This window comes from Antechinus flavipes, chromosome 3, assembly GCF_016432865.1.
Source record: "Antechinus flavipes isolate AdamAnt ecotype Samford, QLD, Australia chromosome 3, AdamAnt_v2, whole genome shotgun sequence".
Lineage (NCBI taxonomy): Eukaryota > Metazoa > Chordata > Mammalia > Dasyuromorphia > Dasyuridae > Antechinus > Antechinus flavipes.
In genome coordinates, this window is record NC_067400.1 from 411352373 (window position 1) to 411377100 (window position 24728).

The 24728-nt window shown below is 32.4% G+C and overlaps 1 protein-coding gene across 1 annotated transcript in view; it reads left to right on the forward strand.

Annotated features, from left to right (window-relative positions):
• The window catches only part of TTN (titin), a 322989-nt gene that overhangs the window by 120177 nt on the left and 178084 nt on the right, over nt 1–24728 (forward strand). Inside the window, 24 exon segments of the mRNA XM_051986127.1 lie at nt 70–357; nt 2331–2621; nt 4006–4293; nt 5683–5775; nt 5916–6201; nt 6995–7178; nt 8966–9055; nt 9148–9415; nt 9514–9774; nt 12194–12403; nt 12490–12567; nt 12665–12691; nt 13141–13200; nt 13335–13418; nt 15355–15432; nt 17210–17257; nt 18327–18731; nt 19926–19988; nt 20373–20450; nt 20613–20690; nt 21265–21348; nt 21576–21656; nt 22277–22360; nt 22792–22875. Of these exon segments, the coding sequence (XP_051842087.1) occupies nt 70–357; nt 2331–2621; nt 4006–4293; nt 5683–5775; nt 5916–6201; nt 6995–7178; nt 8966–9055; nt 9148–9415; nt 9514–9774; nt 12194–12403; nt 12490–12567; nt 12665–12691; nt 13141–13200; nt 13335–13418; nt 15355–15432; nt 17210–17257; nt 18327–18731; nt 19926–19988; nt 20373–20450; nt 20613–20690; nt 21265–21348; nt 21576–21656; nt 22277–22360; nt 22792–22875 (3591 nt within the window).

Sequence of the window (24728 nt, forward strand, 5' to 3'; positions counted from 1 at the left end):
ACTTTTTATAAACCAGTATGTTTTATGGATATAAAGATTGGTAATATGTTTCTATTTACTAATTTACAGAGGGAAAGAATCCACCCTTCTTTGACATACCAACTGTCCCAATTGATGCTGTTGTGGGAGAAAGTGCTGACTTCGAATGCCATGTGACTGGAACTCAACCAATTAAGGTTACCTGGGCCAAAGATAATAAAGAAATACGGAGTGGAGGAAACTATCAAATTAGTTACCTTGAGAATACTGCCCACTTGACTATTGTCAAAGTTGACAAAGGAGACTCTGGACAGTATACTTGTTATGCTGTGAATGAAGTTGGAAAAGATTCATGTACATCCCAACTTAACATAAAAGGTAAATAGGGCTCAGATTGTATGGCACAACTAGAAGTACAATGCTTTATTTACATTTCATCCTAATGGTCCCTTACTTATGAAACACATAAAGAAGCCACAAATACCAATTTGCAAACTGAATAAGAATGACCCTTGGGCAAGAATGATGGCTTATACTATAATTTCTGCCTACTAGGAAAAGCTGAGATAAATCGATGACTTGAGTTCAGAATCTCTAATCTATAGTAAGACTAAAGCCAAAAGAGTGTTTAAGCTAGGTCTGTCAACAAAGTTGTGAGTCCCTGAGATCAGAGCCTTCCCAGAAGAGCTAAGCAGTGGGCAAAGTGACCCACCTTAGAAAAATGGAGAAAAATGATTTGTACTCAAATGTATTGAGTCCTTGAGTGATCACTATACTTCCAATCTGGACAAGATAGAGAGGGAAAAAGTAATAAGAAGTAGTTAAAACAATATACAAGAAACCATTCAGGTGTCCCGGAAGTCTTGGGACAGTTTTAAATTTTTGCATAATCGTACATTATTTAAATAACAATAGTTTTAAATTGTTAAAGTTTAAAACTACAAGATGACTTTTGAATTTCAAATTACTTTAAATCTACACCGAGATATTTGAGAGCTAAACCTGCTTGGCAAAAAGAATCCTATATTCTTTAACTTAAACTTGCTAAAACTTTGCAATACTGTTGTGTAAGTCTTATAAGAAATTTTTATTTAAAAATATTATCTCGGTAAATTTCTATTTCTGGAAATAATAGCTTTATGTAGCTTGAAGTCAGAGTGTAAATTTGCATATACTCTTGGTGGGCAGTAGGATTCTAACTGTAATGCCGGAGAAACTGAGGCAGGAGAGAGATTAGAGAGTTTTAATATTTTATTAATGGGAGAGTAAGATTGACTGGACAAGACTCTCATTTGGAATTATCCAGTCAGACAGAGATAAAGATATACTGGGACCAAGGAATTCATGTTGGTCCCAGGGCTGGAGGAGTCCAGCATACAACTGCCAGCCGCCATACTCGAGAATCTCTAACCTTTTTGGAGACAAAGAAGAGGAAGCGCAGGAAAGGGAAGCCATAAAACCCTAAAAAAATCCGGAGACAGGATGTTTGAATACAAAGAACTAAAGATATCGTGGGTTATCTTGGAATATTTAAAGGGATATTGTAAATCCTTGAGGACACAAAACAGTCAGGAAATCTACTCTCTTGTTTATCTTGCTAATTTATAACCTGAGAGCGAATAATCCTTAGTTTTCAGAGGGGGATTTACAACTAAAGAGATTGAGACAGAACAGTTAAGGAAACTGAGACAAGGGAAACTCGTACAGAGAAACTGAGTCAGGACAGTTAAAGAGAACTGTGGCATAACATAACTAAGTAGGGCTAATAGTGCAGACTTTCTGGCATTTTCTTCCTTCCTGGAGGGCTTTCTCCCTTACCCTGCATGTCTGGATCTGGAATGTTTTGCCCCAGTCAAAAATTCATAAACTTGGGGCAGCTAGGTGGTGTAGTGAATAGAACATCAACCCTGAAGTGAGGAGCACCCAAGTTTAGCTCCAGCCTCAAATACTTGCTAACTGTGTGACCCTGAGTAAGCCATCCATATTTCCAAAAACATTAAGTATATAAACATTCTAAAGAATATTTCCATCTCCAACTACCATACTCCTACCCTTGATTTTCCTCTCTATAAACCTTTTCTCCCTGCCTCACATCCACTTGAGCAGCAGCAATTCCTTCAAAGAACTTCATTTTGCCCTAGGCTAACTTCCACCCCCAAGGCTGTTCCCTACACAAGTTTTGCCTCCTTCTCCCTCACCCCAATCAGCAAAAATAATTCATTAGAGCTCTAGTGGGGAATCATATTATGATTAGGGAGCAGATGCGATGTGATGATTTCTGAGAAGTGATAAATCTTTTAACAATGATCTGCTTTTCCATCCCTTATTGTTTGTGATGCAATCTCTTTCAGAACGGCTAATACCACCAAGTTTCACTAAAAAACTCTCTGAAACAGTGGAAGAAACAGAAGGGAATCCTTTCAAACTTGAAGGGCGTGTGGCTGGTTCCCAACCTATAACTGTTGCTTGGTACAAAAATAATATGGAGATTCATCCAAGTGCTAATTGTGAAATAGCATTCAAGAACAACGCCATATTTCTTCAAATTAAGAAAGCTGGGAAGTCTGATGCTGGTTTATATTCATGCAAAGTATCCAATGATGCTGGATCTGCTCTGTGTACTTCTTCAATTGTTATCAAAGGTCAGTTCATTTCAGACATCTTCATATATTTTATTCATTTATTTTATTACCTATGAATAAACCTTTTCTCTGACTTTAATCAAGTTATAGAAGAAAATACGTATTCTTTAAAAGGGTTGTTATTATGAGTCCACACAAACTGTTCTGTAAAATAACCACTCTTTACACTAGCCTAATGTTGTCCTGTGAAATATTTATCATTTAATAACAGTGCAGTTTCAACCACTGAAACTCAGGTTGCTAGAAGTTGAAGTCACAATAATGTATGCACAAATGACATATGCTTTTCTAGGTAATGTATTCTTGCCATGATAGAAATTCATATGACTAGTATTATCTCAGGTAAATTTATTAGCTATTGAAGAACAATTTTTTTTAAAGGAAAGCATAGATGTTATTTTGCATGCAAATTTCCTGATTATCAATATGCTAACTACTGCAGATAGGCCACTGACCTTTTCTACAAGCTTCCTGGGAATCATACCTTATTACTGATTGAATAATTATTACTATTTATTCAAATTTGCTAATTTGAATAATCTGGATTTATGCTAACATCTCCAAACTAAGAATTTTTTAGGAAGTTCTTCTACACATTTATGCTGACACACATAAATTGGATTTAAGTGAGACAGAGTTGCATGGTCATAAATCACAACAATGATCATCATTCTCTAGCAAAAAAAGAAACAAAACAGAATTTAAGTAATTTGAGGACCCATATCCCAATGTTTGTGTTTCTTTTAAATTTTATCTCCATCTATTAAAAAGAGTTATAATAACATTTAAAATGTAAATTTCAGGCCAATGAGATTGTTTTCACTTGGACATTGAGTTGAAATTCTTAGTTTCATTGATCTGAAGTACTCTAAAAATTACCATAAATGAATTTAATATCTGAAAATTAGCAAAAGAAAAAGAACACAAGCATTGAGATATATCTGGATGATCAGATTATTTGAATCTTGGATTTTTGCCTCTTAATGTGTACAGATGAATTACCAATAGAAGCAATAGCACGTAGAGTTCAGCATAAAACTAGATTATCTAAAGTTAATAGTATTAGTAATGCATTGTGATAACAAGGAAGTTTGCATTAAGGAATACTTAATACTTAATACTTGTAGAACTTAGTCATTATGCAGATACTTGGTCAATTTTGTGTATAAAATAGTCTCTATATTTTATCTGTTATTACATTTCTGTTCTCCAAACAACATCTTTAACTTGTCTCAGGATAAGAATGCACAGTGACAGCTACTTTTGTCACACTACCTTTGTCATTGTTTAGTAGCAACACTGTTAGATTCATCTAGTCTTCTTTCTTGAAACTTGAAACCCTTTTGCTTTCTTTTTCCCTCACTAAAATACTTTGCAATTTCAGAGCCTAAAAAACCACCAGTGTTCGATCAGCCTCTTACTCCAGTGACAGTAAATGAAGGGGAATTTTTGCAACTCAGCTGCCATGTTCAAGGATCAGAGCCCATCAGGATTCAGTGGCTGAAGGGAGGCAGAGAAGTAAAACCCTCTGACAAATGCAGTTTTAGCTTTGCTAATGGAACAGCGGTTCTAGAACTAAAGGAAGTTACTAAAACAGAGTCGGGAGATTATGTATGCAAAGCTTCCAATGTGGCTGGAAGTGACTCTTGCAAATCAAAAGTTACAGTTAAAGGTATAGTAATTTTAAAACATCAACTACCCTGTCAAATCAATAAATGTTATTCAGTGCTTAGTGTCACCATGGTAACTTAAACATTCATTAAACAAGATTTTAAAATACTTATCAGTGATCATATGTATCAAATATTCTTATTTTTCTCTTTGAGATAAATCAGTCAGTAAACATTCATTTATTAAGCACTTACTATGTGCCAAGTACTGTGCTAAACCCTGAAAATACAAAGAAAGGCAAAAATAAATGTGTCTCCTTTTAAAGAGTTCACAGTCTAATGAGGGTGATGATATGCAAATAACTGTAATCAATATAGGGAAGGCAGTAGCATTAAATAGAATCTAGAAAGGCATCTTGTCAAAAGTGGGATTTTGTTGTTGTTACTGCTGTTTGTCCTTCCTTCTCAAGATGACCATTACCTGTAGGAGGTGATGCTATGACAATGCATTTAAGTGAGGGCTGAGCAAGGTCACCTGCCTCACTTTCTCCTCCAAAGCCATTTGAGTCTAGTGGCCACATATATCAGGATAATTGGAGATGACCCTGGATACAACGAGACAGCTGATCTTTTCCAGGTCTCATTTTGACCAAGGCAGTGGTGAGATTTTAAATGGAATAAGGAATCAGAGAAACCAAGAGGTAGAGATGAAGGGATAGAAAATATCAAGCCTGCAAACAGTCAGTGAAAATGCCCAGATTTAGGAAATGGTTAAAAAAATATATATAAGTTCAGTACAATCAAAATATCTTTTTTTTAAAAAAATTGAAGCCTTACAATCATATTACTTATTAACAAGTAAAATTCATCAAAAACCAAGTAAGAAGGATTCTTAGGTTTAGTACTAGAGAGAAATTTAGGAGCCACAGAATCCAACACTTTCATTTTAGAAATGAGGAAACTGAGACAAGTCACTTGGGATCACACAGTGTCTAATATGAGATTTGAACTCAAGTCTTCCTAATTGCAAGTTCTAATGTCCTATCCATTATGCCATGATTAATTAGTGAGACATTCAAAGGCTCTCATAATTGAAAGCTTTATATAAAGTGATCCCTTGGCATGAATCCTAAAAGTACCTTTTCAATGAAGCTGCAGAATATTTATGTAAGATGTGAAGCTGCCAGTTTAATTTCTAATTTGCGTGTGCAATTATCACCAACCTAAATTTCTATGAAACCAATTTAAATTTCTACAAAATCTTCTATGATTCATTCATTTACATAAATGCTTAAATATGTATATTTAAATGAAGAAACAGAATGTGCCATTTTAAACCTTAAATACAAGCATACAGGGTGCTATTTAAACTTACCTTGATTTTAGAGTCTGTTCAGAAGAAAAAATAATATTGCTCTAAGGAAACTGTAACATTAAAATTTGTTTTGCAGATAAACCAGTTGCTGTACCAACAGCTAAGAAAGCAGCAGTAGACGGGAAACTCTTCTTTGTTTCAGAACCCCAAAGTATCAGAGTCATAGAAAGTAAGTCTTGGGTCAAAGCCTTGCATCTTTCTATCCACATATACTTGTTCTTATGAAGAGAAAAACTTCATATGGTTTTATTTCAACAATTAACATTTCAGGAAATCCAGCACTGACCCATTTTTGTTCTTGTTTGTCAGAAACCACTGCAACATTCATTGCCAAAGTTGGAGGTGATCCAATCCCAAATGTTAAATGGACAAAGGGAAAATGGAGACAGCTGAACCAAGGAGGCCGAGTCTTTATTCAGCAGAAAGGCGACGAAGCAAAACTGGAAATTAGAGATACTACAAAAACTGATTCTGGATTGTATAGATGTGTAGCATTCAACAAACATGGTGAAATTGAAAGTAATGTTAACCTACAGGTAGATGAAAGGAAGAAACAAGAGAAAATTGAAGGAGATCTTAGGGCAATGCTGAAAAGGTAACTGTAAATATGTTCACTTGTTAGAGTAAAAAAAAATGTTAATGTCTATTCCCTAGTGGTCATTAAAGAGATTTATGATCCTTACCCTTAAAGATTTGAAAGAGAGAACAAAACAAGAGCTAACACATCTCTTTGTACATTAAACCAGTCATAGATAAATGTAAATTTATGTGCCTATAAAAGCATAGTAAAATACCGATGGGAGTTATGGCAATTATGAAGAAATAATGGTTCATTAGGATCAAATTGATTAAAGTTTTAAAAGAATAACAGCCTATAGCAACTGACTATGTATACTAAAGTTATACATCTTTGTTTGCCTCCCAAAAGTGTTATTCTAATATTGTGCTGGATGGAGATAGCACTGGGTTCTCCAACAAACTATAACATCATCAATATAGCATAGTTTCTTATAGGTCATCTTGAGCTTTGAAGACCCTATTTTGTCACACACACACACACACACACGCCCATATATAATCATACAACTTTAAATTTCAAGAAATTTTCTATTTTTCTTTTCTGCATTTAAGAATTATGTTCACATTTTATCCTAAATTTTGGTAGATGGAAAATTTTTATCATTTATAATAAAAATGTATTTTGATATGACTTCCAATCCCATTCATTCTTATTTTAAACATATTAGTGGAATTTTCATTAGAATAAAAACCTTTCTAAATGCTCATGATTTAGAGCTCTTACATCATTAATTATTAAAGAAAAAGATGAGTCAATAAATGAAAGCTAGATATTTTACCTTTAATATCAACTTCCTTTTATCACTTAGGACTCCAATTCAAACAAAAGGATCTGGGGAAGAGGAGACCATTGATATCATGGAACTTCTAAAAAATGTTGATCCTAAAGAATATGAAAAATATGCTCGTATGTATGGAATTACAGATTTCCGGGGACTACTCCAAGCCTTTGAATTGTTAAAGCAAAGTCAAGAAGAAGAAACACACAGACTGGTAAGTTCTCTTATAGTGAAAAACAAAAATCAAATACATAAATTCTAATTAAAATATGTATATTATATGGTTTGAATGATGAGTCTTGCCATATATTCCTCTACCAAAAGCTACTGACACCTTATTATAAGCACAGAGATAAGGCCCTGAGTTTTCAGAGGCTATGCTAGCAAGTCACAGAGTCTGGTAGGTCTCACCAAGCTGATAAAGGTTTCAGTGCAACAATGGACAGCTCTAGCTAAGTCTAGAGAGAGGGATCTTATCAAAATTTTGACTGGTGATGATTTGTGGGGGAGATGGAATATAATAGCACATGAAATATATGTACTAAGGCCTAGGAAAGGGAAGAGTTGCAATCTAAATTTCTGGAGGGCAAATAGTAAAAGAAATGATTATTACTGGTCAATGGTTTGGGGAGATCCAGAGTTGTCCCTTTTTGTAGTTTTCATTTCAAAGTTCTGTCTCTTGAAGGATATTAATGATATGAGATTGGATTAACTTTCTTGTTCAGATCCCACTCAGGTAGGCAAACCATTGTGCTTTACTCAGTTTTGGGTAGGAATAAGTTCTTTGAACATATTGCCCAAGGCTGGAGAAAATTTAGAAGGAAATAACATATACCAAAGCTCAATAGAATTTGTCTAACCCCTCACTGTATTCTCTAATTAACAAACCAGAATTAATTGTTACACTCAACACCACTCTTCTGAGGGCTTATAAGCCAGAGTGCCACTGATATCTTTTTATTAAAATTCTAGTATTACTAATAAAATTACTAGTTACCCAGAAATAATGTCTCTCAAACTTTTTAAGTATCACAACTCATGATCAATGACTCTTTGAAAAATCAAATCATTAAACAGGCTATTCAAAAAGTATGAGCAGTATAACAAGTTTTCCAGTTTTTCATAGAAGCAAATGACTTAACATATCTAAAGCATTGTTGTAAACGCTAAAGTTCTATATAAATACTAGTTGATATTATTAATATTATTATAAATCCATCAACAAGTATTTATCAAATGCCTTCTATGCTCCAGGGACAGGGATCTCTAAGAATAGATAAAAATAGTCATGAGTCTATTTGGTACAGAGGAAAAAGCAATGGATTGGGCATTAGGAGACCTTAGTTCTAGAACTCTCTTTTCTTCTAAATAGTTATATAAGGTATATATACAATTTTTTTTTTAAGAAGCAGCTTAAAATGTTCTAAGACTTTTGGTACACTGCGAAAGCCTGGTTAGAGCATGTAATCTATTTAGACTTTAGTCACTTTATTTGTGAAATGAAATAGTTATGCTTGGTCTCATACAATAAGTATTTACTAAGCATTTTGTGTGTACTAGGCACTATGCTAAGTCATGGTATTATAGTTTGGTTTTCAGTAATGTCTTGCTCACTGTGACATCCATTTGAGATTTTCTTGGATACTGGAGCGGTTTGTAATTTCCTTCTCCAGCTCATTTTGTGGATGAGGAAACTAAGACAAACCATGTTAATTGACTTGCCTAGGGTCACATAGTAAATATCTAAGGTCAGATTTGAACTCAGATCCTCCTGACTCTAGGCTCAGCACTCTTATCCACCTAGGTCCCCCTCCTCTATGAAATATGACAAATAATATCTGTAGCACTTACCTTACTGGACTGTGGGGAGGATGGAGTGAAATAATACATGTAAAGGATTATATAAATATCAATTATAAAGTACATGAGCATAGAAATGGAAAAAATAAAATTGTCATCTAATTATTTTCATTCATGTCAAATAATTTAATGTTTCTTTAGGAAATTGAAGAAATAGAGAAGTCTGAAAAAGATGAAAAGGAATTTGAAGAATTAGTAGCATTTATCCAGCAAAGGTTGTCACAGACAGAGGTAATAAATAAATAACTTATTGCAAAATAGGGCTGTATGCTGGGAACTTTAAAGTGAGATTAATTGTCCATTTACATTTTTTTTGCCTTCAGCCTGTCACCCTCATCAAGGATATTGAAAATCAGACTGTTATAAAAGACAATGATGCTGTCTTTGAAATTGACATTAAAATAAATTATCCAGAAATCAAACTCTCCTGGTACAAAGGCACTGAAAAATTGGACCCCAGTCCTAAGTATCAAATAAGCATTGAGGGTGACAGACATATACTTCGAGTCAAAGACTGTCAACTGAAAGATCAAGGCAATTATAGGTTGGTTTGTGGTCCTCACATCGCCAGTGCAAAACTAACTGTAATTGGTAAGTAGAGGCAATTTAAAACAAAAACATACAAAATCAGTTTTTCATTGAATGCATCAGTGTGACAGCTATTCAAACTTCTTTTATCACACCAACAGAACCTGCTTGGGAGAGACATCTTCAAGATGTTACCGTAAAAGAAGGTCAGACCTGCACAATGAGCTGCCAGTTCTCTGTTCCAAATGTTAAATCAGAATGGTTCAGAAATGGAAAGATTCTCAAACCTCAGCCCAGATATAAAACTGAAGTGGAACACAAAGTCCATAAATTGTCCATTGCAGATGTTAGAGCAGAAGACCAGGGCCAGTATACTTGCAAATATCAAAATCTTGAAACATCTGCAGAGCTAAAAATTGAAGGTTGGTATATGAAACTGTATATTTTGAAGAACTATTTTGTAGACTGATAACCAAGTAGAAGTGTCCAATATTGGAAATTTCCACCTTGGTGAAAAATTAGGAAAATTAATATTTGATTTTTTAAGACATAAATTTTCATGGTAATTAATTGTTTGACACATCTTAAATTTTATATGGCAAATTCATAAAAGAAAACAAAGGATATGCTTGTAAATATTTAACAGTTTGCTTTTAAAAAAAGTTCATGGTACACTTTTAAATTAAATCTGCATTAATATTTTCTCCATCTATTTCTTAAGACTAGATAATTAACAAAACAATAAATGAATCCCTGATTTGTAAGAGTTGCAGGTTTCCAACATATTAATGTTCATGCTGAAAATATAACAAATCAGTTTTCATTTCCAGTGTGGCCCTGAAAATAAATATTTTGGAATTAATGGAATTACAGAATTAGAATGTTGGAAGATTCCCCAGTAGTAATCTTGTCCAATCCACTTTTCCTTCTGTCTCTTTTCAAGGATTTTTTTTTTTCAATGAACTACAGTGAGCCAGATTTCAGTCCAATCTACATTGATTTTTCTAACATTTAGAACTAACTCCAAATGGAACAGATTGTCTCTTTATCTAACAATGATAGAGTGCCTAAATGTTTCCAAAGTGCCTTATAAACATTATCTTATTTAAAGGCATATGAGCTCCCTCGCACCTGAGATATTTAAATCAAAGTTGGAGAACCAGCTCTTGGTCTACTATACTGTGCAGTAGATTGAATTTAATAATGAAAGAAATAGATTTCTTTCAATCCAAAATCCTGCCATCATTATACTTGTAAAATAGATGTGGATAAAGTAACAAACTATAAAGAGTCATTTCACTATGGGTTTGTAAGCTATGAACTAGAAAGGAAAGGGTTCCAGCCTGGGAATCAGGATTTGATTAACTTGAACAAAGTGATTTTGTCTACAATCTACTAGGAGAAGTTTATACATAAATTTGACATTTTTATGAATAATAACAAAAATGGAGCACCATTATACACACGCATATCAGAAGAATTCTTTTGGGATGAATAGTAACTTTTAAAAATTATTATTTTATTTAAGATATATATTCTTACGTATACAGATGTTGATCAATATTTTTGTAGGTGACTTTTTTTGTAATAGTCCTATTTAATGATTTCTGAAATCATTTAGTATTAGTGCCTAGAATATTAATATAAATGTTAGCTGTTATTGTTATAGATAATAAAGTACTTAGCACAGTGGTTGAAAGAGCACTATTTAAATGCTTGTTTTTTTTCCATCAGAGCTATATAATTACTCATTTGGACAAGTATTTAGACTTTATTGAGTGACCATAATAATGCCTTATCTAATATAAAATTCAAAGTACATGAGAAATTTAGATTTCAAGTTCTAGCTGTAAGCATTGTACTACCCACTATATTTATTTGAAACTGTTGCCTACTCTTTGTGACTTGGTTGTGAGGATTTTCTTAGCAAAGCTACTGGCTTGCCATTTCCTTCTCCAGCTCATTTTATACATAAGAAAACTGAGACAAACAGCATAAGTGACTTACCTACAATCATATCGCTAGTAAGTGTCTGAAGCCAAATTTGAACTCAGGTCTTTTTGACCTTAGGCCCAGGGCTCTATTCACTGAATCACCTGACTTTGAATAATGTCACCAAACAATGTCACCAGAGCATTTACCAATTAGTGAAGACTTGCTGCCTTTTTCTATATTTAAGCTCTTAGCTACCAAACACAACATTGATAAACACACTTTCTAGTTTATTGTCCTAAGAAACGGCTTTGCCATATATATTAGTCAGGTTTCTTCTTTGTGGATTCTCACAATCTAAAATTTTCAAGACTTAAAATAAACACAAAAGAAGTATCATTTGGTTTGTCCCTCTAATCATTTAAATGGTCTGAAAGAGAATTTTGTGCATTCCACAAATTATTATTTTAGGACAATTTCCTACATGAGGAAAATGACAAATCTTCAAATATGCAAATTAAGGCATAATCAGGTTATATAGTCTCTGCATATTCTTATTTCATGGGTTCTTTTTTATATATTTTAATATAAATGTATATATATTTTTTAAATAATTTTTTTAGACTTATCAAATCTTAAAGTACCAGAAATCTCTATATTATTTTTATCTTATCCTAAGACCTACAATTTGTCTCTTAATGCTAATATAAATTTCATGTGGAAATTATTTTAAGTATTCTAATGCTATTTTTTTGTCGAGTGGAAATGGTAAAATGGGGGAGAGTGTGCTTTGTATTTTTTTGTTTTAATCAATTTCTTATTAAAATAATGGGAAAATGTATACATATACTGGGAGGAGGAAAAAATCAACAGAATATAATTATGATTAATCTTTGTTTTAAAAAACAGCTGAGCCCATTCAGTTCACACGACGCATACAGAATATTGTGGTCAGTGAACATCAATCTGCAACCTTTGAATGTGAAGTGTCCTTCGATGATGCCATTGTTACTTGGTACAAAGGGCCCACAGAGCTTATTGAAAGTCAGAAATACAACTTTAGGAATGATGGCCGTTGCCATTATATGACCATCCACAATGTCACTCCAGATGATGAAGGTGATTTGATCATTTCCCAGTGCAAATACTGATTGCAAATTGTCCCAACAACAGAAAGCAAATAACAAGATGATTCTTTCCCTTAGGTGTCTATTCAGTAATTGCTCGCTTGGAGCCAAGAGGTGAAGCTAGAAGCACTGCTGAGCTTTACTTAACAACCAAAGGTCAGGAAATAGTCTAAAGATCTAATTCAAATTGCAGTATTTAAAACCATATTCTGTAGAATCCTATAATTCTAAATGCAATCTATCTTTATTTTAGAAATTAAACTGGAATTGAAGCCACCTGGTAAGTTAAAAAAAACTTAAATGTTGTCATGTAGTTTTTTTTTTTAATTTATATGTAAATCCAACTCCATTGCCTAAATATTTTTACTTCCCAGTTCTGAAGTGTTATAAAAATACATTTTTATAATGCTTCTGAATATTTTCATGTTATAAAAATCCAAACATATAAACTCTTGTGAGTTTCAAAACCAAAGTGTAGTAGCATCTTCCTATGGTATCTCAGATTATTTCACATTCTATGTTTCATAATATTAACAGATTACTATTTCAGTAGGAAATAAAATGTTGCATGTGTTTGTAATAGTCATGTAGTAAATATGACAGTAGTTGTTTCTTAAAATGTGTTTCAAATTTTAGGTCCTTCTATTTGAAAATCACTGATGATCAGATAAATCTTAATTATATCATTGCAGTATCTGTTTTATAATGCTTTATAATTTCCTTTCTCAGATATCCCTGATTCTAGAGTACCTATTCCAACTATGCCTATCAGAGCAGTGCCACCAGAAGGTAAGATGATTTATTCCCCATCATATTTGTGTTTAGCCTAGCTACACCTTGAAGGAAGTTAGAGACTCTAAGAGGCAAAGATGAGGTGGGGAAACCAAAAGAATTTTATTGATAATGGCTTGTATTTTCTTTAGAAATTCCCCCAGTTGTAGGTCTTCCTCTTCTTGTTTCTCTCCCATCACCAGAAGAAAAGAAACCACCAGGAAAACGTATTGAAGGTATTTTATATTTTTAACATAAAAGTGATAGAACATAACTGAACAGTAAGGTGCTGTTTAGTCCAGTCATTTTCCTGCTCTAGTTGTCAAATAGTTCATATGATTTTCCAAAATGTAAAATATTTCTCAGTAATGAAATGCAGGAGTATCAGCAGGATAAAACATCTTTATAAGAAACAAAACTTTAGGCCCATTCACATAAATCCTAGCTCTCTCTCTAAAAAAAAAAAAAAGAAATACTTTTTTACATCATTTTATTATGAACAAAATATAGAAAACATTGAACAATTTTTTGAGTATAAAATCAATTTAGCACATTAGTTGCAAAACCATTCTGCTTGTCTGTTTACCACACAATCTCCTTCTGTTCCCTTCTATATATTTAAAAAATACTTTAATGACACTCTTATTCCTTTTTTTGTTTTGTTCTGTTTCCTCTTCTTCAACTTCTCTTTAGGTATATCATTCCTTCCCCAAACCTTCCCATGTAACAAGTAATCCTCACTCTCTTAAAAAAGAGCAAGGAAACACTTAGACAACTAATATTCTGATTCCCTGCCATCACTGCAGTTTCTTTTTAAATGAAATTAAAATAAAATAAAATAAAAAAGAATATATACTTATAATGGATTTTGAAAGTAGCCTGGAAAAAATGGGAAACCTAGAAATACGGTTCTATGTATCCCTATCCATGTATAGCAATAACATCTGATAGAATTCTCAAACTAATTTATCCAGAAATTTGGCTTTAAAAAAAATTCTCAAACAATTTTGATGGCCATGCCAGACATATATGTACATGTATGCACATACATGTATGAGTGTATATACACACGTAAGATAAAACACCTGTTTATTTCTCAGGCACGTCTGATTCTTTGTGACTCCTATTTGTACTTTCCTTGGCAGAAATAATGAAGTAGCATGCCATTTTCTTCTCCAGCTCTTTTTTACTGATGAGGAAACTGGAGGAAAGAATTAAATGACTTGCCCAGGATTAAACAGCTAATAAATATCTGGGACCAGGTTTGAACTCAGGAAGATGAGTTTTCCCTACTCTGGGTCCAGAACCCTATGTACTATGCCTCCTGGGAGCCCTAGACATTTGCAATATGTGCATATATATGCACATACAATATGTTTACATATATAATATACACATATTTTATATAAATGTTTTTCTTATCTCTTTAAGTCTTAGAGTGACTATTGTTATCTATTTCTCACATATGTATATACACATATTATATATATATATTATATTTATATTTACACACACATTAAAAACTTTTGTTACATACAGATATGTGTATATATAAAAATAAAGCCCACATATATGCATGTGTAAAGATATATGACCACAAATGGAGATTGCTGCGTCAAAGCATATGAGTATTAAGACTCTTTTCACTTATTGTTTAATTGGAAAAGTTCAGATTATTGATGATAATTCATCCATTGTAATAGACTGAAAATTAATATAATTAATAAAATTAAATAATATAATGTTACATGTATATATAAAAATATAGAATTAATAAAGTACGCATGCTCCAAATAGGTATGCTATAACATGGACTAGCAGAAAGAATACTGGATTTGGAGTCAGGATTCTTGAATTGGTCCTAGCTCTGCTGCTTTCTAGCTTTTCTGTTACTTTAAGCAAATTACTTCAACTCTCAGAGCCTCAATTTTTCATTGGTAAAAATAGGAAGGTTCTTCCAAGATGATCTCTAAATTCCCTTTTTGCTCTTGAACCTATGAGAAACTAATGAGAATTATCAGGATATATAAGAACTTGCACACCCTAGAGCTCAAGTGCTTGACTCAACACAATTATTCTGCAGCTATTGTACGTCATTGGTAATATTTATATCACTTATACCAGTTTCTCCATGTCATACTTTTAATAAATAATGACTTCTTGTTTTTCCAGTGACCAAAAAGGCTGTGAAGAAAGATGTCAAAAAAGTTGTTCCAAAACCTAAGGAAGTAGCACCACCACCACCTAAAGGTAAGATGATAACCCAACATTCAACTGTTTGAAATTATCTTGTACCCTTGTATCCTCAAAGCCTACAATGGGTCATATGGAGGGAAGAAAGACACCCAAGGTAATTATTGGTTGGAAATTTTCACTATTTATGTTACATAACAGTAATTTTCCTTCTCTTTTATTCAATCTTCTTCTTCCTCTTTTTTTATCTCCTTTCTTCTTTCAGCTCCCTTCCTTCCAATTCCCTTTATTTTCCACCTTCTTTGATTCTTTTTTCCACCCTGACCACAGATGGCATTCAAAGACAATCTAAAATATGCTTAGCCTTCTTGACCTTGAAGGCAAAAAAAAAAAAAAAAAAATGTGCTAACCAAGTCCTTATTGAGGATAATGAATTTTGTTTGTGGTAGTTTGAGTTTGAAATATCTATTGGACATTCAGTTGGAGATGATAAATAGGCAATTGATAGTTTCAGAACTAGAGCTCAGGAAAAAATAATAAGGTTCAATATAAAGATTTGGGAATAATCTCCAAAGAGATAATAATTGAACATATGAGAACTAATGAAATCACCAGTGGTTAAGAGAAAAAAAAGAAGAGGGGTCCTAGACAAGATCATCAAAAGAAAACCATGTTTATAAAATGGGACATGGATGTTAATCCAGTAAAGACATCTGAGGAAGATCAGAAAGATAAGTAGGAAGAAGCCAAAAGAGAAAGCATTGTCCAATAAGCCCAAGGAAGAGATACTCTCCAAGAGAAAGTCATCAACAATATTATATGTTACAAAGAAGTCAAAAAGAATAAGAACTGAGAATAGGTCATAAAATTTGGAAATTTGGGAATCATTTATAAATTTGGAGAGAGCAATTTTGGTTGAGTGAAGAAATTGAAAATTTTTATTTGTTAATTGAATTGAAATAGTATAAAGGATTGTGAAATGAATGAGTGGAGAAAAAGAGGAGGTGATAATGGACACAATTTTTTTTTAAGAGTTTAGAAGACAAGAGATATAGGACAGTAAATAGGGCTAAAGAAATAGGGCTAAGATTCTTTAAGAATGAGAGAGTTAGACATGCTCATAGGGAAGAAGGATGAAGCCTTCAAAGCTTAGAAAGTTAGAGGGTTAGGACTTTTTGCCTGAAGAAAGAAATTGCATCAAAGGTCCAAGTCCATCTGGGGCTAACTGAGAAGAAAAGGACCACCTCATCTTCAAAGACTGTAGCAAAGGAGTAGAGAATAGGTGATGATGTCAAAGGGTTTTGAGATATACAGTGAGAGAGAGGGGAGAATAACTCTTAAATTGCTATGCAAAGAATGCGAGTGGAGAGAGGGGGTAAAATAGATGGTTTGCGAAGAAAACACAAGATTTGGAAGCGGATAGAGTTTATAAAGTCAAATTAGAGAAGAGTAAAAGGATTGCCTTGAAAACTGCACAACAAGAGTCAGATTTTTAAATAATTTTTAACTGATTGTCATTCTTGAACTTTGGATTTTTTTTTTCATTAATGTAAACTATCCTTATTAATGTTGTTATTTTATTTTAAATTTGAATTATTCAGGCTTTTACTAGAGACCAATTTCCTTGACTTGCTCTTCTTAATTCTTCTAATAATTTCTAATGACTATTGATCATGACAGGATTGTAACAAAGCTCTAAGTAATGAAAATGTAGTCTATACACATATGTGTGTATTTATCTTGAATAGAAAATGCATATAAAATCAGTGGAAATTTTGCTTGTAAAGTGAAGGAAGACATAATACTGAATATGTGTGTGTGTTTTAAATTCCAGAGGAAGTTAAGAAGCCCTCACCCCCAACTGTACTAATCCCAGCAAAAGGTAAAGAAAAACGGATACATTTCTATTAGATTTATGTTTGCTTTTTGAATACTTAAAATGTTTTCCTTATCTCTTTTCAAGTGTTAAGGTAGATATTATGTTGTCAGTTTCTTATTAAATATGTACATACAAGCACTTGAAAAATGAGCATTTGCTAACAGTCAGCAAGTCATCCACTGCCATTTACTGGGGTAGGTGTTGGAGACACAAACAGAGAGTGCAGTAACTCACTTGGTTCAGGATCTAAATTATAAAAAAAAAGACCAAATGAAAGGAAAATAGCAAGTCCAACAAGTACTGGGCAGTGGACCCTATGAGAAATTAATATGTTTTGATCATTTTATTCTGGAAAATAGCAGAGGTAGTAGGGTGTGGTAGAAAATGTTGCTGTTCAATTGTTTTCCAGGCACATCTGACTGACCACTACCCCATTTGGAGTTTTCTTAACAAAGATACTTTTAGTTTGCCATCATAATATTGCTGGATCCACCAAATCTCCAAGTCTACTATTTGCTAGCAATATTATTTGATATTTCCACCTCAAGACTGTTTCTTTACCAGTAAAAGTAGATGATTAGAATAGACTAAGATTCCTTTCAGTTTTGAATCTAGGCTCCTATATAAGGATATTTTTATAAGGATGACCTATATGAATTTTCTGACTCATAACTATGTTCTGTAGGCTTAAAAGTTTAGGAGGCTCAAAATATTCTAATCTCTTTGGATACATCATTAAGAAATAAGAGAATGTTATGGTACAATGGAAATAGCACTCACTTTTGAGACAGAGAAACTAAATACAAACCCTCTTCTGATGCTTACTCCCTGTGTGACTCAATTCTTAAGGAATATTTTACATTTCTTCCAAATTTACCCTGGAATGTACAAAGTTGGAAGTTTGAGCTGAAATAGAAGCCTCTCTTATTTCTCTCAAAAAGAGCAATATAATAATGAAGTTTAATTTAAATCCCCAAAATGTGTAGTAGACTATATATAATCCTGCTGGTATTGGGTGAGTGATCTCTGTGTATAAAATGCCTATACTAACATTAGCAGTCTTTTGTTTAAGTTCCAGAAATGATTGATGTTTCCTCAAAGGCTGAGGAAGTGAAAATATCCACTATAACCAGAAAGAAAGAGGTCCATAAAGAAAAAGAGGTTGTACATGAAAGAAAACAAGCAGTCTATGAGGAAAAGAAAGTTTACATTGAATCTTTTGAAGAACATTTTGATGATTTAGATGTGGAACCTTATGAAGAACCTTCTGAGGGACCTTATGTGGAACTTTATGAAGAGCCAGAAGATTGGTATGAAGAGGCTAAGGAAGTTCATAAAGTTAAAAAGGAACAATATGAAGAATGGGAAGAAGATTTTGAAGAAGAACAGCAATACTATGAAAGGGAAGAGGGCTATGATGAAGGGGAAGACGATTGGGAAGAAAGAAAACAAATTTATCAACAAGAAGTTTATGAAGGTATATGAAACTTCCTTCCCTATCTTCCTTGTCTTTATTCCAGCTAACAGTGATATTGATGTGGATTGAATAGATACAAATTTCATTAATTGTTTTTTTCTTTGAGACAATTTAATATAAAGTATTTTTTTAACTATCAGAGAGCACTTTTAAAATTAATTAGGCAAACATTTGTGGATTGTTTACAATTGACAAAACTCTGGCTAAATAGTGTAGAGAGAGACACTATGGTAAATAAGACAGTATGCTTGCTCTCAATGAGCTTATAATAAAGAAGATAAGACAGTCACAAAGAAACTTAATACTTACATATAATAGTACTGTGTTATATGTATGTATAATATATATTAATACATAATAGAATTAAGAGTATAATAAAAGATGCATATGAAGTGCTATGGCAACTCAGAGAAAGGATGGTAATAATAATAATGATAATAATAAGATTTACAAAGTACTTTTCAAATATTATTTCATTTTATTCTCATATCAATACTGGGAGATAGGTCTTTTATTATCCCTTTTGTACAGATGAGGAAACTGAAGCCCAGAGGGAATTTGCCCAGGATCACACAGCTAATAAATGTTTGAAACAAGATGTGAAATAAAGTCTTTCTGAGTCCAAATTCAGTATGCTACTCACTTAGGTATCTAGCAGAGACTACATCTCATTTGAAGAACGAAAAAAAGATTTCATGAAAATTATATTTGAACTGGATCTTAAAGAATGGGTAGGAATTATAAAGACAGTTCATTTGAAGGTTGGTTGTAGGGAGAACAGGTATTTAAGTTTCAAAGGTAAAAGTTCCACAGAATATGATTTCAGTCTCAAAATATTTTCTTTAAAACTTATAAAGGAATATTAAGTCTTTTATCTCCAATGCTGACTGATAGATATTTCAGTGCTTTTGGTTATGTTATCAAGTCAGATTTCATTTTTATAAGTCAGTCTATACATGTGGTTTGATCTCACTCAAAAATAATAGATGACTTATTAAATAGGAACCACTATTAAACCCGTTAAAAACAGAAATCCATGTAAATTAATTATGAAATAAATTATTTTCACATAAAATCATTAAATATTTTATATTATAATAATATCATGGTATTTAATTTAGTTGTTAGTACAATCTATTCAAAATTACATATTTAAACATTATCATTCTTTTTTATCATTGTTTTTCAATCAAGAATCACTAGAAAAGAAAATTCCAGCAAAAGTACCAGAAAAGAAAGAAGTAGCACTTCCTAAAGGTATGGAATTTAAATTACTTTAAAAACAACTCCATCCAGTCAGTCTGATAAAGACTTGTTTGTCTCTTCATTGGAAAGACACATGTACATCACTAGTGTGATCAAATAGACACAACTTCTTCACTGAGATTTAATATTTGAGCAAATACATTCTTACTTTGTTCAGTTTTATTCACTGAAAAGCAAGATGATAAAAGAAAATCCATTATCATAAATATGGACATTTAAAATAAAACAAAATTATAATTAAGTACAAACACTGGCATTTAACTTATTGAAGTGCTAAATTGCTCAATCTGCTTAACATGTGGGTGATATTTTAAAAGAATTCAAAAGTTCTGCAATTTTAAAACAAAATTTTAAATTTTTTTAAAATACCTTTAGTTGTTAAGAAGCCCGTAGTTGAAAAAATTGAAAAGACTTCTCGAAGAATGGAAGAGGAAAAAGTCAAAGTTACCAAAGGTATCACCACTTTACCAATATTTTTATTATCACAAGTACACTAAATATACTTTTCTTCTATTGATACTTAGATACTCTTTAAATACTAATGAAAATTAAGATTTTTTAAATGTAAAAGGCATATTCATCTTCATACAACTGTAATTATACATATTTTTAAAGTACCAGAAGTTTCAAAGAAGATTGTTCCACAAAAACCTTCCCGAGTACCAGTACAAGAAGAAGTTATTGAAGTGAAAGGTATAAATCTTTTTCTTTCAGCTACAAGCTTCAAACATTACATATGTAATGCTATATGATATATAATAGGATTGGGACTGTATTGTCTATAGAAATGTACATATGTTTTTGTATATTTTAAAATGCATGTACCCATAATTTAAGTAATGGCAACATTTCTATTTTGTTTAGTCTTCTAACTTAATATGTAACATATTCCAAGGCAAATAATTTTTCCTTATGTCCTGATTCATTTACATCGATAACTTAATCAAATTTAAATTGCCTCATATTTTGTGTGAAGAAGTTGTATCTATATGGTCCCCCATCTAATTAACATTTGCTAAAAACTGCATGGTTATTCATTTGATTGTTTTAAGCTGCTAAATTGGCTGCACCTCAAAGCTTTAAAAGATGACGTGAATATTTCTGCATATCATCATGCAGTGATATATCCATATTTTTTAAGAATATCCAGATTAACTCATTTTAATTTCATCTTAAAATGGTTAAAATTCATGCACAACACACATGATTGATATTATGCCATATCATGGACAAAATAATTCTGATGTGATATATACTCTTTTTAAAGTACCAGCTGTGCACACAAAGAAGGTTATTTCAGAAGAAAAGATGTTCTTTGCTTCTCATACAGAGGAAGAGATTTCAGTTACAGGTATAAGTCACATTTGAACTTTGGGATAAAAAAGAAAACCATCTAGATAGTCTTCTCTTTTTTTCTTAATATATATTGTAATAATTTATATGTATATATTTTATGTACATTTCTGTCCTGTTTACATCTCAAATTTGTGTTTGTTTGGCTTGATTTCAATATACTTTAAAAATTCAATCCTTATATCTAAAATATACATCAGAATTAAAATTTCTATCTTTTTAAAGTCCCTGAGGTGCACAAGAAAACTATCGTAGAAGAAAAAGTTCATGTTGCTGTCTCGAAAAAAGCTGAGCCCCCACCTAAAGGTATCACTGATTTGGTGCAAAATTCAAATCTTTCGAAAATGCCTGAATGTGTTGTTATATTTAGTGACCGAGTCAAAATTTATTGAGCATCCACTTCAGGCTTAATTTTTTTTTTTTTTTTTTTTTTTTTTTTTTGCTAAATGTTAAGAAAAAAGAAAGAAAAAATACAGTTCCTGTCTTAAGTATTTTCCAATCTGGTCAAGTAGTACTAAAATTCAAATATTTTTAATTACCTTATGTAGTTTAATTATTGACTCTAAATAATAAAAATTATAAAAAATAAAATGGCTAAAAATTATTTTTCAAGTAATAGAAGTTTACAAGAAACCTCCTCCTGAGGAAGAGGTTCCTGTACCCATTCCCAAGAAAGTGGAAGCTCCTCCAATTAAAGGTGAATGCCAATAATCAGATGTTTGAACAATAATTCTTCTGTCTATTATTTCTAGCCTTGTAGACATATATATTTCCCATTGATCTTAGCTAGTGATAAAAGTTGAGTATCTTGCATCTATTTTAATCATACTTATCAAAAGTTCAGTGATATGCATTAAATTAACTAATTTCCTCTGATGTCTTACTGTCTGTGGACAAGTCTCTCAAATTACACTATCTCTTTAAAGTCCCTGAGGCACATAAGAAACCTGTCCCAGAAGAAAAAGTACCAGTTCCTGTTCCTAAAAAAGTGGAGCCTCCACCACCCAAAGGTAGCCTTCTAGTTATAGAGAAACACAAAACAAGATATTTCGCTTTTATCTCCACATGTCTTTGTCTGTGAGTGTGACAACCAAACTTTTCTGCCACCTATTTGTGATTCTGTAAGTCCTGACTTAAGTATACAATAATAACTACAAAAAAATTTCTTCATATACAACTGTAATGTATGACACAAGTCTCAGTAATATTTTAGATGTTACATCTTTTTTATGTTTAATGTAATTAACAGAAATCATGTATAGAATAATCCATGTTTATTGTTATAGAAATTCATAGTTCTTTATCGTGAACAGAATCTATTAAATAACCAATGACTGCTCTCCAAAATCTTAAAACTTATTTAAAACTTGTGATTTAAAGTACTCTTAGTCTGCCCAAAATAAGGATTCTCATCATCATTTTCACAATGGTGTCTTTAAAGTGCCTGAGGTTCCCAAGAAACCTGTCCCAGAAGAGAAAAAGCCCACTCCTGTTCCTAAGAAAGAAGTGGCCCCTCCACCTAAAGGTATAGCAGATCTTAAGTTGGAATGACTAAAACATACTCTCTTCATTCTGTTTGTTATTCTTAAGTCCTGATGTGGTCTCTGGTTTTTTCTTCTTCATTTCATACTCCTTATGTTCAGTTTATTGTTAGTTATTTTACCCGTTGTACATATGTCTCCTTGGAAAAGTCTTATATCTTACTATTAAACATTGTTTAGCATCCTTAAAAATTCTTGAAGTACATCTCAAATTTCTTTTAAATTTTCAAATTCCCCTTTTAAATAAAAGAGGAAACCCAAAACAGTTTCCCTTATGCTTAACATACTCTCTTGAATATTCAGAGAAGAAATATTTTGTAAAAGATTTGTGAACATATTTCTGGAAAAATATCTACTAACATTCATGTACACTGAAATTCAAGTTTAGTATATTACAACCTCATTCATAGGTATTCTGAGAAGGAATCACGATAGATGTATCTTCTAACAAATGAAACTCAGCAAATTTTGACTTTAGCTAAATGAATAACAAATTTCACCAGCATCATTAGGAATCTTGTTCCTACAAGATTGTTGTTATTACACAAAGACAGTGATGCTATTTGTTTACCTATTTAAATGTGAGGAATATTTCAGAAGTAAAAAGACAGGATTTGGCACTGACTTGATGTTAGAGGTTAGAGTAAAAGCCAGGAAACAGCCAAGAAAGGACAAATTTGAGTGACTGGGGGGATAATAGTGCATCCATAGAAATGAAGAAAATTTAAATATAGGCAGGTTTGGGAGAAAAAGTTCTCTTTTTTTGGACATGTTGAATTTAAGATGTCAGGAAGATAGGGACAGAGGACAAGTCAATACAAACAGAAGTTTAAAAAAATTGTTATAGTGTGTAAGCTTATCAAAGTAGAGAGATGAAATCAAGTAGTACCCAGAGTTGAGTAAAAAAGATGAAGAAGAACCAGAACAGCTCAATTTCCATGAAAATCTATAGATAAGATATCAACAACCATGTTTATTAAGTGAAGAGAATGGGAACAGAGAAGGAGAATAAAGGCGAAAACCTGGGATATGACAATTAATTAATCTTGATGTAAGCAATTTCAGTAGCACATTTGAGGACATAAATCTTTAGAGAATTGAAGTGGTAAGTGGTAAGGCTGGAATCAGTGAGTGTAGTTAACTTACTAGAATGTTAGCAAAAAAGGGAAATTAAGAAATAGGATGATAATCTGAGAGGACCAAGGGAAAGGTTCATTCAGGGTAGAGAAAACTTGAGGATCTTTGTAAGTCAGAGAAGCATGTGGCATTTAGGAGGAGGAATTTAAGAAGCTGTGAGGGAAAGAGGACCACAAAGATTAGTGGAGCAATAAAGAAATAAAAATAAAATAGTAGAAAACAAGAGGATAAAGAAACACACACAAGTGAGGGTTAGCTTTGGAAAGGAAGAAGGTCCACTTCTTAGCCAGAAAGCAAGGAGAAGATGATGGCAAAAGGCATAGAAAGATTTTAGGATGTGAAAGAAAAGAAATTAGAAAACTCATGTTGGCTTTTAGTCTTCCAAATAGTCTAAATATATAATTGTTCTTGTTGTCAGAGTCCATTTCTTTATGTCTGAAAATTTTAAAAACTACAGAAAAGTCTTTATAATAACCATGAAACACATTGGCTACTGATCATAACTATATGTATGTATATATATGTATGTATCATAGGAATATAGGTTAGAACTGAAGGGAATCTTAGGGGTCACTGAGTACAACTGTGTCATTTTATAGATGAAACTGAAGCAAAGAGAAATTCAGTAATGGACTCAGGGTCACATAGCTATTAAATGTCTCAGCGATAATAACTCAAGTCTTCCTGACTCCAGGTTCAT